The sequence below is a fragment of the Lynx rufus genome, unplaced genomic scaffold (genome assembly GCF_022079265.1).
Source record: "Lynx rufus isolate CCGP_SWC_20201006 ecotype Redwood Valley unplaced genomic scaffold, mLynRuf1.p SCAF_4, whole genome shotgun sequence".
Taxonomy (NCBI): Eukaryota; Metazoa; Chordata; class Mammalia; order Carnivora; family Felidae; genus Lynx; species Lynx rufus.
The window spans coordinates 8622574-8636400 of record NW_025814856.1 but is presented as its reverse complement, the minus strand read 5'-3'; the positions used below and the strand labels follow the sequence as shown (position 1 = coordinate 8636400).

The window sequence follows — 13827 nt, the reverse complement described above, 5'->3', positions numbered from 1 at the left end:
AGAGCCAAAACGTCTTACCTCCCTCAGGCTAGAATGAATCTGCCCCCCCCCCCCCCCCCCCCCCGCCGAGATAACCTACCTGTGTCTCCACCCCTGTCTGTCTCTGTTTTCTGTCTCGGATCCCCTGCCTTGCCCTGCTTCTGTGTCTTTCTTCCCCTTTCCCCTTTTTCCTCTTCCTTCTGACTTGCCTCCCTGGCTCTTTCCCCTTCCGTTTCTCTCCCTCCCTCCCTCCCTCTTTCTGTGTGCCTCTCTCCTCCCCCCCCCCATTTTCTCTTCTCTGTTTATCACTTTCTGTGTCTCTCTGTTTCTCTTTGCCCACCCAGCCCATTCAGCATGTGTCATGTGTCTCCTCTGTCCTTCTGTCTCGTTCATATTCTCTCTCTCCCTCCCTGTCCCTCTGTCTCTCCCTCTCACTCTCTCTCCCCCTCCCCGGGCCCTGGCCCTTATCTTCCGGTGACGTGGGCCTGACCATCCACGTAACCTGGGCTGTGTGGCCTGGAGAAGGCGGACCCTTCGCCATACGCTCGGGCATCAGGAGACCCGATCCCCACTATACTCGGAGCAGCGGTGGTCTTTGTGACAAGGGAGGGCAAGTTTGGGCGGGTGCCTCTTCCATACTTCCTCGAGCCCTCCAGGATGAGGTCTTTCCAACAGTCCCCAAGTCTCCTAGGGCTCAGGAGGTGGCGGGGACAGGGACAGGGGTGAGCACCTGTCGGCCACATCCCCCTGCCCACACACAACCACCGCTTGGCCAGCTGTGCCCTGGGTGGTGAATTTTGCCCTCCGCGGCCACCACTGGGTGTAGCACAGAAAAAGTGGCGACTGACGCGTCAGCTCACCCTTGACCTTGGCGCTTTCCTCCCAGACCTCTGTCCGCAGCAAATGCTTCAGTGCTGAAGGAGCCTCCCCCTCCCTACCCACCCCTTCCCCCGCCCCACCTCCACCCCCCAGTTTGGCCTCACAGTTTGGGGAAGGGGTAGCCTCCGAAAGACCGGGGGCTTTCAACCATAGGAAGGACTTTGGCCATAAAGAGCTGGTAATTCACAATATGCTGTTTCTAGGATCCCCGAAGCTACAATTAGTCTCTGCAGTCTGCAAAATCAAAATTATTTTTTCCACCAAAAATCAATCCGCAGAGTGGATTCTTTGTGTTGCAAAAGAATCTGCTGGAGGGAGCTGATTTTTGTTTTGAATTTTCATTTTAAATATGAAGTTATCCAAGGGCATTCGAAACGAGCCTCCAACTCACAGAAATCTGGCAGCACGTTTGTAGCGAATCTTTTCAGCTGCTTCTGCGAAGTTGCTTCAGGCACAAAGCCAGCCAGCCCGTGACCTTGAAAAATCCCTGTTTTGAATGTTTGGCTTCTTGTTTTGGGTTTTGGTGTTTTTTTTAATCCCTATGCAAGGAAAAGGTCCAGACTGGGATTTAAGGGCATCCTATGAGCCTCGATGGGCTCGCAGATCTCACAGGAGCTGGGGGATGTGAGATTTTGCCAGTGGGATCCTGACAAGGGCCGGCAACTCTCGCGGGGTTTTGGAAGAGCTGACCGTCACAGGAGCACCTGTCTATGGTGGCCATAGGGGTGGGAGAGGCGGACCCTCGGGCCCCCTGCCACACCCTTGCCGCAGACACTCCATCGGGTGCCGCCATCTCTCTTTCAAGGCAGGGCTGCAGGCCTGGTGCAACTGGCCAAGCACCTTGATCAAGCCACTCCTGCATGCCCGGGGCTAATCCGCCAAAAAGCCAGACAAGGAGCCCCCAGGCTGCTGCTTTCCTCCCCGGAAACGTTTCAGAATCCTCCTCCTGGCTGCAGGGTTCTGGCCTCTTGCCTGAGAAAGTCCCTGTAAGGACTTTGCTTATGGCCTTTCCTTGTTACTACATGGATGTCAACGTTGGCAGACGTGGGGGTCTTAGCCTGAGTGCCCAACCCCAGAGTCCTCTGCTTCCCTTTCTCCCTGGTCCTTTACCTCAGTTTATCTGCCCTGTGCCATCTTCTCGTAGACAAGGCTGAGAACCCCAAACAGGTGTTAGAGTAGTCTCATTGCTTTAGAAAGAGGTTCCTGGAAGCCTGTCCGGTTTGTGTGCAGTGTGCAGGTCCCTTAGCCTGCTCCGTGCCTCGGTTTCCCCATAAAATAGAAAACCCCTCACCACCGCCTCCTGTGGGAAGCTGTCTCGTGATCCCCATTCTGCAGATGAGGAAATTGAGGCCCAGAGGGCGTGTGAAGGGAAGCGAGTCTGGCAGGATGGCTGCCGTGGGCCTCGGCTGTCAGACTCAGGGCTGCTGCCCGCGTCCCAGCCCTGAACCTGGAAGCTTCCACCAGTGAGCCGGATGGCACCTGACGGCCTAGCCAGCCTGGGTTCCTCGAGAGTCGGGGGAAGGGGACACGAGCCTGCTCGGCCTTTTGGGGTGGAGGCAAGGATTCTGCCTCAGCGCTGTGATTGTGGCCCCGTCTCGGATGTGGGAGAACGATCCCTGTGGTCCTCCAAGGGATGTGTCGAAGCTCTGCTGACGGTCTCCACCCCTCCTGCATCTCACCCAGATCTGTGTGTGTGTGTGTGTGTGTGTGTGTGTGTGTGCGCGTCCTGCTCCTTCTACGGGCTGCGTGCCGTGTCCACGTGACCGCCATTATCACAGCATCTCATGAGCCATCACACATGATGTCATGCTCTGTGCCCATGCATCGGGGCGGCCACCTGACACTTCTCAGCAGCTGGCGGATCACGATCCTGCCCTCACTGCCAAGAGTCCATCTGGCGCCGCCCCTCCTCCCTCAGGGCAGGCCGGCACCGCTGGCAGAGCGCCTTGATCAAGCCACTCCTGCATGCTCGGCAGCCAAACTGCCGGGAAGCCAAAGGAGGAGCCCTCAGGCTGCCACCTTTCTTATCCTACCCTCAAAACAGCCCCTGCACCGAAGGCATTATTTTTCTTGCGTGCGCTAAAACGGAGAGAAGATTTGAGCCCGAGATACACGAACCGGGGCTTGAATCTCGCTGGGTGACCTTGGGCAGGTCGCTCCCCCGCTCTGGGCCTCAGCTTCCTCATCTGGAAAACAGACATAACGGTGCCACCTTCCCACAGGCACGGGGACCTTCAGAAGACTCCCAGGTCACACCCGAAGTCAGCGGGTTAGGCGGGAGTCACCGTCCTTGAAAGATCTGTCAGCCGTCCACGAAGGAGAAGCGACACGATTCCACGTCCGCAGCGATTCCTAGATACGCTGAGCTTTGAGAACCCCTGAGATAGAATAAAAAGGGGGGCGGGGGAGGAAAAACCCCATCGGGAATATTCGTAGGCATTTAAGCCGTTCCGTTGTTAGAAACACCACCAAGTTCGAGAGGGGCAGGCGGCAAGGCTTCCATTCGCTGACGCGGTCGGGTCTCTCGGCCTCGACCTCCCGCCATGGTCGGAGGGTCCTACCGAGGCCGAGCCTGAGGCCAGAGAGGAGTTGTGCGAAGGTGGCTTCGTCTAGGCTCGCGTTTTCTCGGGACTCCCGAGAGCAGGCTCTAACCACAGCCCGCATCGGAACCCTCCACTGACCTCCCTGTCCCTCGTCACGTAGGGGGTCCAGGCAAGGCCGTGGCTGTTGCGTGTCAAGCACCAGAATCCCCCGGGTCTGTTTTGCAGATGAGGACGGTCCTTAGAGGCAGAGCTGGGGTCCAAACCCTGGTGCTCCTGACTCCAAAGCTCCCAACTGGCAAGCCATTCTAAAACCTCCCAGCCCCGGGACCTCTGGAGGAAAGGGCTTTCTTTCTCCAGCTCTTGGCAGTGACCTTCAGGGGCGCATTCGCCTTCGGCAGTTGACGGCTCTCTGGCTGTCCAGCTACTTGGAAATTTGGCTTTCTCGGTGCGGTTGGGCAGTGCTGGGAGCCTGCCGAGGGCAGGGGACCGAACAGGGGCTTCCAGATGGAAGGATGGACGTCGGCCAGAGCCGCAAGCCTGAGGCTGCCGCCCCCGCCCCAACCCAGTGCCCGGGTGGGGCAGGGGGCGCTCAGGGGCGCGTGCGTGTATGTGTGTGCTCTGTGTTCTCTCTTCTGAGGCCGCTTACGATCTGTCTCTCCCACCAACGCCACCTCACCAGGAGCAGTACACGGTAAAGTTCTCTCTCTGTCTCTCTCTCTCTCTGTCTCTCTCTCTCTCATTTCGTCTCTCGTTCTCCGTGCTCTGGTGCAGCCACGTTGGTTCTGGGCCCCTTTCCATGGCCTCGTGTCCTTGCTGCTGTCCTGTTTTTTGCAGTGACCAGAGCCCCCCCTCGGTCTCTCCCCAGGGAGGGGAGCCCTCAGGGGTCTTGGCAACTGCTTCCCATTGCAACGCACCATTAGTCTGGTTCTTGGCAGAGATTAGAAGGGACGTGAGGGAGGGGGGGCCTCCCCAGGGGCTCCCTTCAGCAAGGCAGACAAGCACGGGGAGGTGACTCCCGAAGGACTAAGCATGTCCAGGCCCCGAGATGGGAGAAGGGTGGGAGAAGGGAGAAAGAACATCTACACTCTCAGCAAAGTGGTTCAAAAAGCGGGTGGTTTTCTGTGAGAACGCCTTGATCAAGCCACTCCTGCATATGCTCAGGAGCCAACCCGCCAGGAACACTCCTCAGTGCCTCCGTAAACAAGATTGTCTCCCAGCCTGGCCAGAGGGCACACAGCGCCTTCTGGGAGAGAGGGCCCCCTGATGGCCGGGGAGTCACTTTCCGAGGAGTGGATCTGCCCACGGGGGTCCTGCTTCCAAATGTCAGGCCTTCGGCACTTCAGGATTTTAGCCGGTCCCGCTTACGACCTAGATGCCCCCTTGCTTGATGTTTTAGTACGGAGACTTCCGCTCTTCCCAAAGCAAAAGGCCTGAAAGACACTTGGGGAAGAAGTAGCCGTGTCCCCGTGCGATCCAAGTTGTGTCCCTGTCCTGCTTCAGATTATCTCAGTGGCTCTCTTGACGTGCATCTCGTATTTCAGGGGCACGGCCTTGAGAGAACGGTGACTTTGGGTTTCACAAGGGAAAAACGTGTTCCAGCTGAATCCTGGAGCATGGCTGTGCCCCGCAGGGTTAAGTCCAGCTCCCGCTCTTTATTCCCTGAAAAATGAAGAGAAAAGAGATCTTTAAAAAAGGGGGTGGGGGGGTTTGTATCCAGATACACCACGGGAGGGGTCTCTGGGAGTTGTACACCTGACCCACGAGGTAACTCTGGGGAGATGTTCGCTAGGAGACCCTCAAAGAACTCTCATCTGGATCCGTTCACGTGTGTCCTGAGATCACACGCCAGGCACACGGCGGGAGCTGGGACAAGAACCAAGATCAAAGGGAAAATGAACCGTAGAAGAATAGGTCACAGTTTAAGCCTTTGAGAAGTTCTCTCGCTAAAGCCAGAAGCCAAAGACGAAGCAAAGATGATTCTGAAACAGCAGTAGGGTCTGGTAGCACCGCAGGCAATCAGGGGAGGCTGTCGGATAAAGGGGCCACTTAACTTGGCTGCGAAGGCCACATAGTCCTGGGAACGGACAGGTGGCAGAAGGGCATTTCTAGCAGCAGGGACAGTAGGTGCAAAAACAAACAGAGGCAAAGAGTCTGGCTGGGGCTTGGGGTGTGTAGCAGTCGATGGGAATGCAAAGGCGAGGTAAGTTGGGCTAGGTTTTGAAGAGCCTTGAATGCCGAGCCAAAAGCTTGCAGTTCTGGGCATTCAGATGTCTCCAGAAGGATTCTGAGAAGGAGAGTGACATGGTCATTGGCTTTGAACCACTGTGTGCGGAAAAGGTGGAAGGAGAGGGAGACAGGGAGCGGGTGGGGGGGGGGAGCTGGGAAATGGGTAGTGGGACGCCAGCACAAGACGATGGCCAGGGACGATGATGGAGAGGTTAGGAGGGTAACCCACGGGGGATGGAGGACAGAAAGCTGAACGGGACCCGGGTTTCTGGCTTGGGCGACTGGCGGGTGGTGAGTTCTATTAACCGCAGGCCTCTGATGGCCGCACCCGATGCCCTCCTTTTGGGGGACCTGAATCATGGTTGGCTAAGGGTATCACGGCCTCTGCAGGGGCTGTACGGCTAGGGCCCCGGTCCAGTAGACCCTGCACTGAACCCCGTAGAAAAGATGGGTTAAGAGACCCTGGAAGAATGAGGCCTGAGACCCTGGCAGAGGTTCAGCATCAGCCTCTGACGTCCCGGTTCTTTGCTTTCGCGCGGGCCCAGGGAATATCGAGGGAGGGCCACGTTAACTCGTTCCTAGATCCTTTGGGAGGGGAGGCAGGGAATCCCGCTCTCCAGCACCAATGAGAGCCCACAGGTGCCACCAGCCGCCCCATGCTGGGTCTGAGGGCCACCCCATGCAGTTACACAGGCCCAGCCAAGTGGTGGAGGGCCCTTAACAAGTCCTGAGACCAGGACCACAGAAGGCCGTCTGCTGGCTACCTCTTGAGCCCAAACACAGCAGGGGTGCTCACCACTCTTCCCCAGCAAGGGCAGGCCGGTGCCAGGCTCACCCCAGACTCCTGGGCCTGAGGGGGCAGGGTCACGTGGAGTTGTGGGCCACCCCCCACCCAGACTGACTTCTGCTCCCTCTTTTCCCCTCTCCGTACCCTAACGTCCCTCCACAGTGGCAACAGCAAAGGAAAGGACATCAACACAATTAAGTCCCTCCGAGTCCTCCGGGTGCTACGACCTCTTAAAACCATCAAGCGGTTGCCAAAGCTCAAGGTGAGATTGGGGCAGGTGGGAGGCCCGTCAGGGTTGCTGCCGTGTACAGTTGGGCAGGTTGAGCACTGCTCAAGGACACAGACACTGAAAGGGGTGCTGGTAACATCACATCCATCGTAGATGGATGTATTTATTACTACAGCTTTCCAGCAGATGGCAGTAAAGCGCGCTGACCTGACAGAATCTGTGTATTATGACAATTTTCCATTAGATGAAGCGTCTTGAGGTCAGGATCCCCTTTCCTGATTCCCACGAAGCTGTCGTATGGATAACAGTCGGGCACAACCCTAATGTGGGAAGCAAGAAACTAGGTTTCTGGTCCCACGTAGCTTTTGACTTTTCACCTACCAGTTCTAGGTTCGAGTATCTCCTGTTCCTCAACAGTGTGAACCAGTATTTCCCAGAGCTTGTCATTCAGGAGAAGAGAAAAGGAAATGAAACCTAGTCATTCAAACGCATCTTTCCAATTGGTGTTCCACCTGAGGGCCACCTGTATCCTCTCTTCATGTTTGTTTCATCGATCACTTTTTTTAAATTTAAGTGAACGTATTTTAAAAAGAAATTCCGCGTCAAGGTTCTCAAGCGGGAAGAGCAGAAAGAACCCAACAGAAGATAAAGCTAAACATGTTCCCAAAAGACAAGATACTGTTCTTAAAATCTAGCCTAAGAGGGGTGCCTGGGTGGCTCAGTCGGTTAAGCATCCGACCCTTGATCTCAGCTCAGGTCACACATGATCTCGCGGTTCGTGGCACTGAGCCCCGCATCAGGCTCTGCGCTGACCTTGTGGAGCCTGCTCGGGATTCTTTCTCTGTCCCTCTCTCTGCCCCTCCCCCGCTCTCACTCTGTCTCTCTCCCTCTGAAAAATAATATTTAATTAGTTAATCAAATTAGATAAAACATAAATAAATAAAAGCCCCCAGGAAAGCTATGCACGCTCTCCCTTGGGGAAAGCTGCCGAAGCCAGCCTATAGTTCCAGTAGGTTCGAGGACCCTTGTCCGCTTGGGGTTAGGACCCGCTGCGGTTAGAAGCAGAACGGGGTGGGAGACATTCCGGGCCTGGACCCCTGCCTTCTTGGGCAGATGGTGAGAGGGTTCCAGGTCACCCAGGGCAGGATCTCCGGGGCACGTGAAGTCGGCTCTCACCGGCAGAGCGCCCCCTACTGCTCAGCGGTCCAAAGGGCGTGAGAGCACAGCTCCAGGGGATGGGAAAAGGGGCCACGAGTGAAGCAGGGACACAGAATTAACAGGAAATTCCTTGTCTGCCCGTTCCTCCTGCCCTGAGGAGCTGTGAGCTTGTCTTAGGCTCAGAGAAGCTGCCCCGTTTCCCGGGAGTTGAAAACGGCGGGGGCGGGGATTTGATGCACGGAAAGCCAGGACTGAGTGCAGCCCCAGCACCTACCTCCCAGAGCCGCGGGGCCTTAACCGCGTGACTTGGCGTGAGGCCTGGTCGGTGAAACGGAACGATCGTGGGCTGCTGGAGGCAACTGACCGGGCAGGCCCCCAGCCCCTCACGCGCTCTCTCCCCTCCACCCCCGTCCCCCCAGGCCGTGTTCGACTGCGTGGTGAACTCGCTCAAGAACGTCTTCAACATCCTCATCGTCTACATGCTGTTCATGTTCATCTTCGCCGTGGTGGCCGTGCAGCTGTTCAAGGGGAAGTTCTTCCACTGCACCGACGAATCCAAGGAGTTTGAGAAAGACTGTCGGTGGGTCTCCGCTCTCCTCGGTGCCCCCACCGAGGGGCTGGCGGGAGCGGGGGAGGGGGGGGGCCGGAAGCACGAGCCACCGGGCTTGGCGACTGGAGTGTTGGGCTCCGGAAGTGAGCCAGGGGCCGCCCGCTGGGGTCTGGAGTAGGGAGGACAAGCGTCGGGGTTGGAGCTCTAGGTAGGATGCGCCCTAAGCTGGCTGCTTAACTCTTCATTCAGTCGCCACGTGGGATCGACCTGGGGGATATTGACACGTGTCCGCGTCCCCTTGTTTGAAAACCTTTACGGGCAGATGTGTTTCAAAATTCAGAATAGTTCGCAGTTGTTTGAGAAAGACCGTGTACCGCGTGTTCCACGCAGGACGTGACTCCCTCCGCTGGGTCTAAGGCATCCCTGTAATCAAACTTTTTTTTTTTTTTTTTTGGCGGGGGGTCACGTGACTGTTTGCAGCAAATGGGACGAAAAGCAAGTATAAAGAGCTTCAGGTCCAGGGGGTCAGGTTTTGTCGCCAAACGAATTAGATCAGAGGTGGGCGGACTTTGTCCGCCAAGGGCCAGCTGGCGCGTCACTTATGCCTTTATGGAGTCTATGGTCTCAGCTGCAGCTCCCGTGGTGACACGGGGCAGCCAAGGGCGCCTGGGTGGCTCAGTCGATTAAGCGTCCAACTTCAGCTGGGGTCATGATCTCGTGGTTCGTAGTTTCGAGTCCCGCGTTGGGCTCTGTGCTGACAGCTCGGAGCTTGGAGCTCACTTGGGATTCTGTCTCTCCCTCTCTCTCTGCCCCTCCCCCACTCACACTCTGTCTCTGCCTCCCCTGCCCCCCGCTCTCTCTCTAAAAAATAAATACACATTTAAAAAATGACACAGAGCACCCAGACGACACATAAACAAAGGTTCCAATAAAATTTTATTTCTGTATTTTTTATTTCTTTATTTTTTAGTAATCTCTACACCCAGTGTGGGGTTTGAACTCACAGCCCTGAGATCAAGAGTCACATGCTCTTCCGTCTGGGCCAGCCAGGCTCCCCTAAAATTTTATTTCTAGAAACGAAAACTTGAGTGTCGGTGTAAGTTTCATCTGTCATGAATGCATTCTTTCGATTTGCTCTCAACCACTTGGAAACGTAGAAAACCGTTCCTAGTTTGTGGGCCATACAGAAACAGGTGCAGATTCGGTCTGCAAGCCATAACGTTCACCCTCTGAGTTAAGAGGAAGATATTTGGCTTTCAGAACTTTCTAGACTTTGGAGTTGTGGACGAGAACTTGCGGGCCTGGAGTCCCGCCCCGCCTGTCTTTGGGTCATCTTCATGATGGAAATTCTTTTTTAATTTTTTTTATGTTTATTTATTTTTGAGAGACAGAGAGAGAGGGTGGAGGAGGAGTAAAGAGAGGGAGACAGAGGAGCTGAGTGAAGCAGGCTCTGCACTGAGAGCAGAGAGCCCGACGCGGGGCTCAAACTCATGAAGCGCGAGATCATGACCTGAGCTGAAGTCAGACGCTTCACTGACTGAGCCACCCGGGCGCCCCCTCGTGATGGAAATCGCTAGGCCCTTACCGACGTGCCCAGTACATGCTGTCGCCGTGTAAAATGTTACGGGCAGCCTGTCGTTATCTCGGAGGCTTCCTGACGTTGGAAGGACTCCATTCGGCCACGGGTCTGGGGCTAAGCCTTGTATCGCTGCCCTAAAGAGGAGCAGCCCCCGTCCCCCTCGGCCTGATGGACCCAGAAAAGTTCCTGTCTCTCTCCCTGCTCTCAGCCCCCCCCGAAGTCCGAGGCTCCCCCCCCGCAGGACTGGAACTTTTCATGTTGGAAGACAGTGCTGGGTCCTGAGTCAGCTCTCCCGCTGGGAGCAGGGACCGTGGCCTCATCTGACGACCTCCGAGGGGGTGCGCACGTCCATCAGAGAGCCGCACGGGGGGCTTCCACTCCCTGGGCTGAGGGATGCCGTGTGGGCTGGTGGGCCTCCTCGCCCTCTTACCTCTGGTCACCAAAGATGAGGGTCCCCTTCCTCCGTTGACTAACGGCCCCTATTTTCTGCATCAGCGGCAAGTACCTCCTGTACGAGAAGAACGAGGTGAAGGCCCGGGACAGGCAGTGGAAGAAGTATGAGTTCCATTATGACAACGTGCTCTGGGCTCTGTTGACTCTCTTCACCGTGTCCACGGGAGAAGGCTGGCCACAGTAAGTGGCCCACCAGACAGCGCCACGGAGGAGTCAGGGGACCCCGGGGAGCAGGATGGGGAAGGGTCTGAGAGCCCAGCGCTGAGAAAGGCCTGGACCAGGAGGGGTTTGCTCCCGGCTTCCCGAGGTGGAGACCCCGCTGGGTGCACGAGGGGCCCCGTCACCAGAACAGCAGCCTGGGCTCGTTTGGGGCCGAAATGCAGGCCTCCCTCCGTGCAGTTCGCCGAACCCTAAGAGTCAGGGCCCTGCACCCTCCCAGATGGGGTGCTGTTTCTAATTTGCAGAAAGGCTCCATGGACGCAGGCAGTCACGTCCTCTTAACCCTTTCTGTGCTGGTGAGCACAGATCTCCAAGGACAAGGCCTGGACGTGGCATTTTCCAAGTCCCTTTGACCACGGGACCGTTCCTCACCCAGACAGGGCCAGTCAGGGTTGTGGTGAGGCTGAATTGTGCAAGTCCAGGGCCGGGCCCACGCACACGGGGCCAGTGCTAGCCCATACGGCACCTTTGGGCAAATTTTTTCGGCAGCGCTTCCTCAACAGACTTCACTTCCATCTGTCAGAATGTTGTCGGAATGTACCGAATGATTTTGTTCAAATAAGGTACTTCGTGGCCACCTGCCAAAAAGTTGTCCTCATAAATGCACAAATCTATCATGTCTCCAGTACGAATGGCACCCCTGAGACACAGAGCCCTTGAGCAGTGCACAACCTGTGCAGCTGTTCAGAGCAGCTCTGCAGACACACACTCCCATGTTCATCCCCGCTACACCTTCCCAGCACCACCACCTGTGCTTAAATGCCCCCCCCCCAGCACACAACGCACTTAGGTGTGTGCCTCCATGACTCCCATACACCCTCCCATCCATCCCCACCAGCCTGGTTTCCCATCCCAACTTGGCCAGGCCTTAGTGGGTGAACTTCGACAGGTCACTTTAAACTGCCAAACCTCAGTTTCCTCATTTGCAAAACGGGGCTGGTAATAACCTCCCTGAGAGGGTTGCCAAGGACATAGATAAAATCATTTCTAGCCCCTGATAGCCCTCAGGACGCGGTGGGAGAGGTAACTGAGAGCGTTGTCCACACTCCCCCCAGACGAAGGAGGAGGGAACTCTCCTGGCTTTGTAAAATCACCACAGGAATCGGGGTCGGAAAATAACGACTATTTCCATCTTGTTGCTGTTTTCTTTTAATGTCTCCCTCCATTCCCGTTGCTTGTCCCGCTTTCCCCCTCCCCCTGCTCCGCGCCTCCCAGGGTCCTCAAGCACTCCGTGGACGCCACCTTTGAGAACCAGGGCCCCAGCCCCGGGTACCGCATGGAGATGTCCATCTTCTACGTCGTCTACTTCGTGGTGTTCCCCTTCTTCTTCGTCAATATCTTCGTGGCCTTGATCATCATCACCTTCCAGGAGCAGGGGGACAAGATGATGGAGGAATACAGCCTGGAGAAAAATGAGGTGCCGCTTCCCAGTTGCATCCTTCACTTAAAAATTGACAACTCCCGCCCCCCATCGCAGGCACACACACAGGCACACGCGTGCGTCCAGAAAACAATCCTCTAGGCAGCATTCGGTCTGTAGGGCCGCCCTTCATGGGGTTCCCAGAGGAAAACACACCGAAAGAAGGTGTATGTATCAGTCAGTTCAGACGAGGTTATGCCACAGTAACAAACAGGTCCGGAATCTCAGTGCCAGATGCCCACACAGGGATCGGTTGATTTCTTGCCCAGCACCGCACGTCTAGGCGGCTCTGGTCCACGTTACCTTTATTCTGGTTGCTCTCCGAGACACTTCAGATCAAGAAGAGATAATGGCAAACCACTGTGCACTTTCGGGGGGTGGGGGGCGGGGGATCTGTGCCCGGAAGCGACCCTTCCATCCACCCATCCACATCTCACTGGCCAGAGGAAGTCACACATCTGTGTCTGATGTCCGTGGGGTGGCGAAGTGTAATCTCCCCGAGGGCAGGGTGGTGAATATTTGTGAGTGAAAATCCACTCCTCCCGAGAGAGTGCAGATGCGGCCCTTGGCTCTTCTAGAACCGTCCAAGCTCAGCCAGGTGGAGGACCTGGGAATGCATCCTTCCTCTGCTCTGTTGGCCCCTCACACTGAATGGCCATTATCCCTCCGTCCTTCGAAGGGAAGGAGGAAACGAAGCAAAGAGCTCAGTAGGAAAGAACGGTTAGGTTCGGGTTTGGCCCGCTTGGCAGCTGTGCTGCCTCAGGCAAGTGACTCAGCCTCTCTGAGCCTGCAAAGTAGGGTTGCTGATGGCGTCCCACGTGGGCAGATGACGACTTCTTAGGGAACCGCGGGTGTTGGCAGGAGGAAGCGGGCGAGAAGACCCAGCGGGCGTGAGGAATCCTGGCTGGGGGCAGGCTCGGCTGACGTGCCCGAGGGCCGGGGGGTGGGGGGTACCCCGTGTCCAGCCGCCGGCCTCTCCCCCGCAGAGGGCCTGCATCGACTTCGCCATCAGTGCCAAACCGCTGACCCGACACATGCCGCAGAACAAGCAAAGCTTCCAGTATCGCATGTGGCAGTTCGTGGTGTCCCCGCCTTTCGAGTACACCATCATGGCCATGATCGCCCTCAACACCATCGTGCTCATGATGAAGGTGAGCCCCCAGCACCGCCCACACCTCCCAAGGCCGCCCGTCCCGCCACCCCCCCCCCCCCGCAGAGCGGAGCCGCCTGCCGCGAGTCTCCCAGACCGAGCCCCTTCCGACCTCACCTGTGGGGACCTTCCTCCAGGAAGCCCTCCCTGGCCTCCCGCAGCGGCACAAGGCACCCATCTAGCGGTTCTCCCGCGGGCCGTAATGTTGGTGTTGGGTTGCCCAGCCGTCTGCCCCACCAGCCTGTGAGCTCCACAGGGGCCAGGCAAATCCCGCTCAGCCCTGAATTCCTGGGGTTCGGCACATCCCTGGGGGTGAGGGAACAGGAGGCCCTCAAGAAACGTGCGATGGGTGAAATGAGAAAGGAGGGGCAGGTAAGGACCTTGCAACCCTTGGGGCCGCGGAGTCCCTTCCGGGTGAAAAGCCAGGACCTTGCACCCTGTGGTCTAAAGACCAAAGGGCAGGATTCAAGCCCAGCTCCGCTGTTTGACTTAGCATTTAACTTGGCGCCAGGGGCCAGCAACTATCAGGCGTCAGTTTCCCCGTCAATGAAACGAGGACGATAATAACGGCACCTTCCTCCCGACCTCGAGCGGGGGTGAGGATTGAATGAGGAAGTCCAGGCAAAGACACGGGCACATGTCTCGGCACTTTGAA

The 13827-nt window shown here is 56.8% G+C and overlaps 1 protein-coding gene across 3 annotated transcripts in view; it reads left to right on the top strand.

Moving 5' to 3' along the window:
• Window positions 1-13827, top strand: part of CACNA1A (calcium voltage-gated channel subunit alpha1 A) — a 211479-nt gene that overhangs the window by 158268 nt on the left and 39384 nt on the right. For all 3 annotated transcript variants that reach the window (XM_047094938.1, XM_047094939.1, XM_047094940.1), the window contains exons 25-29: window positions 6577-6676; window positions 8221-8381; window positions 10426-10563; window positions 11818-12019; window positions 13009-13173. In XM_047094938.1, coding sequence (XP_046950894.1) covers window positions 6577-6676; window positions 8221-8381; window positions 10426-10563; window positions 11818-12019; window positions 13009-13173 — 766 coding nt within the window. The remainder of the gene's footprint in view (window positions 1-6576; window positions 6677-8220; window positions 8382-10425; window positions 10564-11817; window positions 12020-13008; window positions 13174-13827) is intronic.